This window comes from Echinococcus granulosus (assembly GCF_000524195.1).
Source record: "Echinococcus granulosus chromosome Unknown EG_S00044, whole genome shotgun sequence".
NCBI lineage: Eukaryota > Metazoa > Platyhelminthes > Cestoda > Cyclophyllidea > Taeniidae > Echinococcus > Echinococcus granulosus.
In genome coordinates, this window is record NW_020170424.1 from 72,269 (window position 1) to 83,642 (window position 11,374).

At 41.3% G+C, this 11,374-nt stretch overlaps 2 protein-coding genes across 2 annotated transcripts; one reads left to right on the forward strand and one right to left on the reverse strand. All coding sequences in view use genetic code 11, as the record gives it.

Annotated features, from left to right (window-relative positions):
- Positions 1-410: 410 nt before the first annotated feature.
- EGR_05681 (hypothetical protein) lies at positions 411-4,947 on the forward strand (the record flags this gene model as incomplete). The annotated part of the gene is made up of 2 exons (XM_024494930.1): positions 411-582; positions 4,388-4,947. The coding sequence occupies 2 exons, from the start codon at positions 411-413 to the stop codon at positions 4,945-4,947; spliced, it is 732 nt and encodes a 243-aa protein (XP_024350626.1).
- Positions 4,948-7,277: 2,330 nt separating this feature from the next.
- EGR_05682 (hypothetical protein) lies at positions 7,278-10,260 on the reverse strand (the record flags this gene model as incomplete). The annotated part of the gene is made up of 5 exons (XM_024494931.1): positions 7,278-7,476; positions 8,979-9,012; positions 9,133-9,191; positions 9,391-9,571; positions 9,609-10,260. The coding sequence occupies 5 exons, from the start codon at positions 10,258-10,260 to the stop codon at positions 7,278-7,280; spliced, it is 1,125 nt and encodes a 374-aa protein (XP_024350627.1).
- Between the last annotated feature and the right edge of the window lie 1,114 nt (positions 10,261-11,374).

The window sequence follows — 11,374 nt, forward strand, 5'->3', positions numbered from 1 at the left end:
TAGAACACGTGTATTCCAATCGTTATTTAATCACTCTTTGATTAAGGATTCAATCGTTATTTCCACCGGTTTTGTAAATCTCGTAACCGATTCCGCAGGCACGTTAAAATTCAAACACCACCAAAAACTTTTAAAAGCTAGGCTCTTTTCTACTTCGATGAAACGGGGAATCAAAATCTAAATAAAAGGCTACAATTTCTTTTTTTTGAATCAAAAACCATCTCATATCACCCGATTTCCAGTTCTGGCCCCAGCACGCGTATGTTCACAGTTTATGTTGCCGCTAGCAACAACCACATAACAACAGAGCAATTGTCGAATTGCATTAGCATATGCGGTAGATAACAGTGGGTCGGTGCAATCACAGTTTTGCCAGACACCGTAACAAAGAGGGCTAGGAGCGCTAAGACATGGGAGCCGAACTCTCGAAGCGTAAGCACAAGTATCGCAAGGGTAAGTGGGTGGACAAGGAGACGTGGACGGGACAAAATGGCGAGGGGCTGGAGCCAGAGGCAGGTTTGAAGATGGTCGACAAGGAGAATCAATGCGTGCTTCAGTGGATTCAAAGCATCACATCTCAGGGTTAGTTGCATTAGTACTCCCATTTTCCCCCTGACAAAAAAGCGAGGAGACACATCTCTCACAGTCCGCGGCTTTCTTAAATTTCTTTAGGACCGAAAGGTACACCCCATGTCAGTTAATTAATCTGTGCTGTAGATTTAGTTCACTCCGTTGTCAAATGTCATTCGTGCTAACTGTCAAAGGCAGGTTCTTTTTTCAGAAGCACAATCTATGCTTCCATTGACTCTACTAGTACTTGACAGGCATCGGCGTACCATTCTCACCTTGACTCAGGCAAATTGAGGAATTTCTGTTCCTAAACTCAGTTTTTCCGATTGCCGAAGTATCAATTCCTCTGACAGGAGTAGCCTTGTGGTAGAATAGTGATGTTTTACCCCAGGACAAAGGCGCAGTCAGATTAGAACAAGTTGGAAAGGCACCTTATTCCGCCTCTAGGGAAATCACCACCCCTATCTGCGCTGCTAGAGCCTTCCATCAAGTACTGGGACTGTTTGCTTGATTGCAAACTCTAAAATATGTCACCCTAAATAGGCAATCAGTGGTTCCTCAGAGTACTGGCAACTGTCATCGTTTTGAGACTCCTTTGGAATCTAAAAAGCAAACAAATGGTCTCCTTTTGCAATATTTCTCCATCTAGCTAGTTCTTTTCGACGTTCCTTGCCATTTGTCATTTGATTGGCTATCAAGGAGTAGTTAAGTAGTAATTACATTGTACTACTTTCATTAAAATTATTAGTGTACTTTTTTCCCTAGAATTTTGAACATAAAGCAAGACATTTAAGTATTTTTTACCTTTTAAATAAAGTTTTAGGTCTAGAGTTACCATTTAAGTACGTAGTTAGCTTCCTTGCCTGTTCGCTCCAGGGTTTGCTTATTTCTTACTGGAAACAAAGACTAACTTCCATACATTTACCTTTCCTTATTCGGAAATGTTCCAAAAAAAGAGTATTTTATAAACAAGTACGCAGACTAGGGGGAACATACCATGTAGCCCCCTAAGTCCCACGATAGTGGCTGGGACTAAAGAGTCTGTGCATTTAAGCAAGACTCCACAGGAGGCTATCAAAAATGACAAACTGAATTTTAAAGTACTTCTTGGATGCGGCTCTTGGAGCCTCGTCTGGAAGAGGTGTTTTTATGTCCTACTGCTTGAGTTCGGTATATTCCTTAGAGAAGGCATATTGAAAAGTTCGCAAGTGCCACTGATTCGTCTAAAACTACCATGCGAAGCTATAAGCGGTCTTCTTAAATCTGAAAACTTATTATAGAATTAATGTAATGAATCTGTAAATTAAGCGAAAATATTGCAGGGATATTTACATCATGAGAGGTCTCCGATAGGGATCGAGTAATCAGTTGATCTGCTAGTTACTTCGCAGTTCAGTGACGTATTTGATTGTTACAAAAAAAATTATTTTAAACACTTTCATTAGTCCACCTCACTCCCCAACCTGAGGGTACACAATATGGAAGGGGCGCATCTTTTATTGCGCCTTTCCCTGTCAGACCCTTTTATTCCCAACCCTTCCCCTCGATTGTATTCAGACATTAATAACCTGGAAATTAGCCACGACATCAAGGGCGATCATGTTGGACCTGTGCCAAGCTCCAAGTGCCAGTGACATATGGTATCCCATGGCAAAAAATCGATGTTGGTCGATGATCGCGTGATAGCCAATGATTTTCGTTTATGCCATTCGAATTTGAGGACGGATCGAAAATTAGCGGAGAGACCGAAATTCGCCCGATCGGCGCTCCATTTGATGTACTTCCGTGCTCCAGCGGAGAACTTTATTACAATTTGTCAGTGTGGAGGAAGCTTAAATGTAGAATTACGGAATGGCTAGTGAGATGTGAGGGGATCCGAGATCCGCATGCTGATTGGAGCTTCCACTATGCTAAGAATACAAAAGTGAAAATAATGCTAATTCTTGGCATTAAGAATACTCCGCCATCTGGTCTAACTTCGAGTTCGAGGAGAAGGAGTGGCTGTCCCTTCAAACAGATAGTTATAACCAGTCAAGAGTGGGAACAGTGTAAACGACCTTTTTTACTGTTTTGTCTAGGTATCTGCCTTTCTTCATTGTCTTCTGGTTAGAAAGAAAAGGGATTAATCTATCATCTCTAAGTAATTATCCGTTCAGTCTCTACTTTGCTTACAGTTTATGCATTTTTACTTTCCAGAAGTCCCTACTTCTGTTACATATCATTGTCTTCCTTTCTCCTTCTATTTACGACTTCCTGGATTAAAACACGATTGATAGTGGAAGCCTAATGTTTTTAAGAAGGAAAAGCAAAAATATAGCTTGACCGAACGTCAAATATATTGTTCAGCATAAGTATAAGTATCACCTTGGTAGCTAGAAACAAAAGACTATATATGGGCATTTAATCCTATTCAGTGAAAGAAAACTTTGGTACTCCAAACTAGTGGGTTCCGCCAAGGACAAATTCAAATAGCCAAGAAAGCCAACTCACACCTTTAAAGTAAGTTAGGAAGGAGGGGTCTGCAACCTTCTACTTTACCAGACAAGAAGGGTGATTTGCACGCCATTTGATGCTTTGAGCTTTTACCTCATCTATCTTCAGATAACTCAGATGGTGAAATTCTATGCTTGGGAGTTTACTTCTTGCGGTAAAGTTTCTTTTGTTTTTGTCAGACCGGGTCAATATATTGACCGTAAATTAAAAATGTAGATGTTAAATACTTTAAGCGATGCCATTCAATCCAATTCGTCTTGAGGCCGCGAAAAGTAACGGATTGCCGTAGCGATTTCCCCTTGAACTCCCTCTTCCCCCAATATTCTTATCCTGTAGTGGGTAAGTACTCGCCTTGTGGTAGAGTCTGAGACTTTTCTAAAGTTGGAAGTAGACGCGCAATAGGGCTTGGGGCCACTGGCATGACCAGGATGCCAGCTCACCCGAAAAAGGTAAGATGGGAGGGCACCTGAGTGGCCCTCCTCCATAAAAACCGCGAGTTTGAAAACCGTCTATGGTATTACATGACTTATGCCAAAGCAATGTGAAGATTGATAAACTGCGAATCCACAAACTGGAATAAGTTGGAATTGCCAACGCAGATTAGAGACAAAATTAAAATCTGCGTCACTTCCCCCATAATTAACATTAAGAAATTAAGATCGGGCGAAAAATTTATTTACCTTCAACTAAGACCTCTAAGCAGTTTTTTTTATAACACTGCCCTCCTAATCATTTAAGATTCAAGATTCTTGCATTTGAAACTTTGAGGAAAAATAGCCCCCATCAATCATTTACCTAAATAAAAATGTCCTTTTTTAATTAACTTGGTTTTAAATGCAGTGGATGTTTAAGCTACCTGGAAGCCAAACGTTCGCATATTTCATGTCAAAATAACTGCTCTCCTCGAAATAATGAAGTACTTCTAAATAACCGCCTATGACAAGCATAAATTTAATTACGGGGAAGTATATTCCGTCAGTGCACTCACTACATTTTCTTTACTGTGGCTTGTTCCTTTTTTCATGGCTCTATTAATTGCTGGGTTTATTTGAGAATATAAGGCGCCTCAGTAATCGTGAAGTTTTTAGATAATCATAGGCTTATTCTAATAACCTCTCTTTCCTCTCTTCTAAAATTGGATCAGAGTGGTAATTTTTTTTTCTTTGGCCATGAATGGGAATGTCTCCTTACATGCGACCCACATGGAAGCCACCATGCACCGACTTTTTTTATAAATAGGGGTTATTTACTGACCGTATTATCCACTATTGGTGGTAGTGTCCAGATTTTATTCAACCGCTGATTTCTACTTAATAAAGTATAGGTAAAAACATTGTTTTGCTCCTAGAAGAACGCACAACCCTGGATGATAGACCTTCGAAACGGCCACAATCAGAGATTTGCATGCGCCAATTCAATCAATCCCTTGAGGCTCTAGCAGGCAAAGTTGACCTAAGCTGTTGTGACTGGCTGCACCGAATCGGTCTGCAGCAGCCCGAACCGAAGCCTCCACCTGCTTTGGATCAATCGGACGAGGTAAAGGAGGCCAGTTTAGGGGGCTCTACGCCGGAAATAAGTAGTCTAAGTGCCGACAAGGAGGGAGATTTTGAAGTTGAGGTTGTCGAAAAAATATCCTTGGGGTGTATACCGGAAGCCGGACCGGTACCTGAAGGGATAAAGAGACTGACAGAACAGGAGGAAAAAGGGAACGAAAAGGGGACCGACGGAACAGAGCAGAATGAAGTGGTAGACATCCTCATTGCTGTTGCAGAGGATGAATCGGATAGGAAAATAAGTCATAAGGCATCTTCGATTGCGAGGCTAAAGGCTGCCATTATGGAGCACACAGTGAAGCCAAAACCAAAGAGGCGACGTCCTATGTAGGAGGATTTGTTTGTGTATTTCTTCTCCTAAAGTTACTTGTTACGATACTTTCCCCCCTTCTGTGGATTTTCAGAATGACGAGCAAATGTTAAAAATGGCATGAATCATATCTGGTCATAGGTTTTTGTGGGTTATTTTGTTCCGAACTAAAGTCATGTGGACTGACAATTTAATAAGACGGGCACAATTGTGCCTAGGATCTGGCGCCAATTAAAACAGGGGATATTTATGATATCTCTTTTAGCAGCACAAAACAAAGTCGAAAATAAGCAAAAAATCATAAATTTTTTGATTTGTTTTGAACAGCTGTCTAGTTACGCAATGTTTTTCGTATATACTTAAGCTTTTTCGAAATATTTAAATATGCGGCAAAAATTAGTAAAGTTACATAGAAAACCAATTTAAGCGGAAGTTTGCAAGCAAAAATTGAACTGTGAGTTAAAGAACCGTTGGGCAAAAATTTCGCTTCTCTGCATGAACTTCGAATAATCATCCGTGAATGTATTGCGATGTAAACTATTGTTTGTGCTCTTGTTCAAAATAATGCGTAAAAGTACCTGTAAAGAAGGCTTGCATTCACTCTTACCACAATCCGAGCAGTCAAGCATTAAAGTCGTTGTGCCTTTTCTCTGAATTATCACATTTTTCAACTAACAGAGGTAAAGCCGTAAAACTATTTTGTTGTCTAGCTAAATATCATAATCATATTCTAAATGAATTAAACGTATTGAGTATTTTTCGGAACAAAAATGGGTTTTTCACACGACTACCTAGTCCAAATAATAAAATTGCATTGAGAAGCAAGTGATTTAACAGATTTGTGGCATTTTGGGCATGGCTCATCGGATTGACAAGTTGAAACATGAGAAGTTTTAGTGGGTACTTAAGGAAGTTTTTGGACTTGTCCCCCTTACGAAATAAGTGCTACCCATTCCTCATTTAGCATAAGGTTTATGTACAATTCTATTGTGTAGAGCTTGGAGAACATGTAACATGTAGCAACAGAGAAATGGGGCATCAAGTTAAGAAAGGTTATTTAATCAAATTTTTACCTCTTTCTAAAAAGCACCACACTTGTAATGGAAGTGGCCTTTACATTTTATTTCGTTCATCCAACATACTTAATTACCTTGCGGTCGTCACTACCTTCTGTGTCTGTTCGGTGGGCTACAGAAGCAATCGCCTGGATGCTGAAGTCCAAACAATTAGGGTGGATATCTCTTCACCAGTTAGAATTTGGCGCAATTGCTACTTGAGAACCATGTAGCATTAATGAATGAGTTAAGAGAAAATAAGATGCTTTCTAGGCAACTCCAGACTCCACTTCTCACTACTCTAACGGCAAATCAAACCCAAGTGAACACCCCCCAACACCTCTATTTGATATGCGGAGGAGGACAGGGAAAAGGAAAGGGATGGACAGTATCTCATCCCGCCCCCGTTCTCGTTTTCTGCATCTCCCAACTCCCTTCTCCGAGGCCTAGAAATCTATAGACCCCATACGTTAGAAAATTAAATGGTCACGTGCAATGTAGAGAAGACCGTTAAAAGGTAAATTCGGTACGAAATTGATAGTGTTTTTAAATCTATGATTTTTGCTTTTAAGGGCAAAGGGTTATTTGAAATTGAGTGTCATACTACGTTTTCTTTTACGGCGGTAGAGGCATACACATGCGGTAGTCTCAGAGGTCTCTTTCAGTTTTCCGTTTTTTCACAATGAAATACGCGAATATTTTTGTCACCTAATGTGTGAGTATTAATTTATAAGTAATTGGCCTTAAGCCTTGGCCATAACAAGTCTGATTCTAGCTGGGAATCAAACCGTGAGGTAGAATTAATGATATGATGTTTGCTCATTGGAGAAAGTATGTCCCCTATTTGTGGCTGGAGAGACCATGGCTTTGGTCCGAACACTTGAAAATCGGGTCCTCTGCAAGGTTGGTGTTGGAGGATAGACAATAACTTAGACCGCTGCCTTGGAGGCGAATACGATAGGCCCTGATTTGAGGTCTATGTAGGTTTTGTTGGTTCTTGGTCTTGCACGTCTCTCGGGCATTCTGTGGAGTTTGGACTCAAGAGATTGCCACAAAGGTGTGCCGTCTTAATCCCTTTGTGCAAGCCATAGCGTATTTAACCATTCCAGAGGTAAGGTTTGGTCGCCGACCAGCAAGGGCTGAACTATATTTGATTGGGATTGGGTGCGCATACCGTTACCTTCAGTAAACACCCCCACCCATCTCCAAAGATGTGACAGAACCTACTTATGGGGCGAAATTATTAGTTATTTGCTTAAAGAAGAAGCGAGAGGCTGTAGGCCTGGATAGGTGACCCTATCCCCTATTAATGGCCCAATCCGAAGGCTCCACGCAGTCAGAGAGATTATTAAAGCAAACACCACCCTCCTTCATATTACACACGAAGATGTTATTTTCAGAAATAATATCTGATGTATTTACAATAACTAACGTATAGCTTTCGCACCAGAAACCTTCAAACCACCCACTCTTCCGTCTTCTAATAGCTTCAAGCCTGTATGGAAATTAATTCTTAGAAGGCTTTCTCAGGTCGTTAGCGTTTCTACAAGACATTGGATGATTAGAAACTTCTTCCCACGAAAAATGTCGAAACAGTGAAACTGAAGGTTCTTCTATCCATTTTATGCAATTAATAGCCGTTAGACTTTTACGGATGCGCCGATGCTGGACTGTCAGAGGTCAAATTGGCGCATTTTTTGAGTAAAATCTACGCATTTGGACTTTTCCGGTGGGAAAGTCGGTAGAGTATAAGTAGCCCTCACTCATCTCACAATTTCAATAACTCAGGAAGGTAAAAACAGGATAATCCAGCTTCGAACGCAATGACCTGCTGTGGTGGATACTGGAACGGGTAGGTCGGCAGTACTTGTCGCATGGATTGCACCTATATTTTTACTTTGCCTTTAACCCGTTCCGCATCTATTGGCTTGATGTTTTTACAAACAAAGTGATTAAAAACTAAATACGTGGGAAAATGAGAAAATGAGGATTGATTTAAGGTCATAGTTTTCTGCATCATGTTCCACCGTAGTTAAACCTTTGCGTTTGATTCAATGACCTTCTAAATGGCGACTAGACGTTTGCCCTGTCGCTTTGCCTGTCTCACTCACACCTTGACCGACAATACAGACCACCTGACAGTCTCGTTGCCAGGTGTAAGTTTTTTAGTCCAAGGGAAGAAAGAGTTCAAAAAGTCGGAAGACGTTTGATTCTCATAACTTAGAAGGAGGTGAATTAAATGTACGCCCGAGCTCAAGCTGAAGACGGTTGATTTTAACAGCCTTTTCCCCTCTTTTGCAGCTGTCCTTGTATCTGCTGTGGACCCTCTTGTGGCTGCTTCGATCACAACTGGTGCGGTTGTGGTGGTTGCTGCTGTGGCAGTTGCCACCACGGTTGTTGTGGTGGCGGTTGCTGTGGCTGCAATTGTGGTCACTGCTGTTTCTAGGTCAGAAGTGCCCATCCCTTTACCTTGTAGCAAAAAATACAAGTTTAGACTTCTCTGCTTATTCCTACCTTCCAGAGTCAGAAGTAGGGTATGACTTCAGCCTAACCACTTGTCAAGTTAGCTGTCAGATTAGTTAGTAAGCTAAATGATCTGACAGAAAATATATGGGACTAGAAAGGTTTCAAGGATTAAAGAGACAAACTAACAGAAATCTACCCACTTAAACATATTTTGCCATTATGGCTGCCTTTCCTGTCTCCCGCTGACCTGCCCCCACCCCGGTGGTGCGACGTCCCGTTTACGCCACATATACACCGGAGGTGACTCCTCGGGCACCTCAAAGCGACTTCGAGGATAAACAAATTGGGGCGAAGATAGTGACAATGCTCAAAGGAGGTATAATGAGCTAGTCAACGAGAGGCCAATGGGTTTTTGGCCCTTCATTGTTAGTAGAGAAGATTAGTAAATTAACAACTTTTTACTCAAAAGACAGTGTTGTTAAGGCGTTCGAGATAATTAACCACCCGCTAGGCCCCAAATCTCAGTCGTACATGTATTCTTCAAGTATCTCCTCCGGAGTAGGTTCTGCAACACACAAAAAGACAAACTGAATGACCCTACGACTAGTTCCTCGCGGCATAGGCTCTTTGATAATCTACTTTGATGAAGAAAGATAACCTATCAAATATCAGAATGACACTATACCTGAAGGCCATAAAATTGTCAATCTAGGCTTCGATACCACAAATACATCGCCAACTTTGCTGAATACAAATTACAATTTAACTTCCACAATCTGAGTGGTAAAAGAACCTTTCCCGTACGCTTACATTTGAGCGGTGAACTTTGACCTCATCTCACCTCACTCGGAGTGGTTATCCGTCAGTGAGTTCCACTCTGACCTCTTGCTACTCTGGCCTAACCAAGGGCTTGGGAGCGAATAAAGCACTTAAGTAATCTTACAGGCACCTGAGAAGAGCAATTGTTTTATTAAAAACTATAGCTAGACGGTGAAGATTCTGCCTTTCCATCGGTGGCAGGGAGATAACCCATGGTGCCACCTTTGCCTCCAGTCTCCCATTTCCATGTACTAACTGTAAGCCTAGTTCCAGAACTCCGTACTCTATGACCTTTCTCAGAGTAACTTAGGCAGTAAAAATACAGAAGGTGGAAGAGCTTACCGTGTCGGGGTTTTCCCCTCTTCTGCAAATATTCATACAATTTGGAGGAGAGAAATCGCTTGGGTGGATGTGGAACGCGAGATGCTGTTTGGGCAGCTAGAATCTCCCTCGCTTTCGGCAACATCTCTAGGGCTTGATGAATATTGGAAGGACGTTGACGAAGCATAATTTTGGCTAAATTATGTCCTAGTGCATTTATAAATGCCTCCAGAGCCGTTTCCTGAATGAGTGTCTCCTTATCACTTCGATTAAATATCTCCACTGTCATACTATAAATTTCCGCAGCCAGATCTTTGGCAGAGACAGTGTTGTCGAGACGTTTAGAGAAAAGATTCCATACGGTAGGATTTCGTCCCTCAAATCGAAATATTTCGATTAGCTTGACAAAGACGGTGTCGAAACTGGCGCTGACATCTAATCCGGCCGCTATAGCGTAAGTACGAGCGTCGTCAGAGAGGGCATTTACTAGCTCCTTCACTGGTTTCTTAACGCCCGGATGTAAAAGACGATTTTTAGCATAAAATAGCCATTCCACGATTTTCTGGCCTCGATTATAGCGACTGATGGGAATCCTTACACCTTCGAGAGTTTCGATTAGATTGAAAGAGCCAAAAACCTCCTCGCTCCTTTCTGTGGTCCTTACTTTATCCATTCGAAACCAACTACTAATCAAGAAGGTGAACTCGTTTAAAAATGCGCTTTACTTGAACTTAATTCGACAGATGAGCAAAATAAAAGAATAAAACATCTACATCAATGTGCGTAACTGGGCATATATAAGCTACTGAAATACGGTTTCATTACTCCCTTATTACTCGTTAATAAATTTTTTCTCTGAATTCATTCAAATCATTTGTATAAATTGGAAAAACATGCTTCAGGCTACATAATATGGCGGTCTGAGTTATTCCTGAAGACAAAAGACGTCAGGTAATAAGACAGAAATGTATTAACGACGTATAGAAGGACTGAGATGCTACCGATGTGGCATAAAGCAATGTCCATGCCCTTCGGTTTTCGCGTAACCAAGAAGAAGAGTTAAGCAAACAGCCAAAGTGTTACATTAATTTCTTCTGATTTTTTCGATTTTCGTGGTGTTTCGCTTAAAATATTGGAGGTAAAAGTTCACGTAAATATACACAAGTAAGGCAGGTGTTCGCTAAACGTTTGACCACTCCTTCGTAAGGGTTGTTCTGAGCCTCCCTGATTCCCCTCCCCCACCACCCGGATTAGTCATACACCTGCTACAGTTGTTACGGCTTCGTCTGTGATGAATTTGCTACTTTATTTGTGGCACCACGTAGTGTCGATTTAGTTGAGGCTCCTGCGCGGTGCATCCTCTGCAAGGGCAGCAGCATTTGGGTGATTATTCAACTCGGCTTAAATAACTCTTCCTTTGTGATTGTTCCGAGATCAGGCTATATTCGACAAATGTCTTCCTTCTGCATGCAATCAGCGAAAACTGACCTATTCTTCTTAAGTGATTTTGTTTAATACTATCCATATTGCAGAAAATCGTGTCTTTCCGGCTGGCGTACCGGTATGCAAGAAGGTGGACTAGGTCCTCAAAGGAGAGCCAGGAGTCTATTAGTAAGACCGAGATGCTGTGTTGCTAAAAGTTAACAAATGGTGTCAGGTGATTTAATGGTCCTGAAGAGGACTTTTGTGCTATTTAGAAAAAACTGCTCAAATAGCGCCATAGCTCAAGGCAAACCCCTCATGATATTTCGACCACTTTTCTGAATTTTTTTTCTTGAAAATTTAAA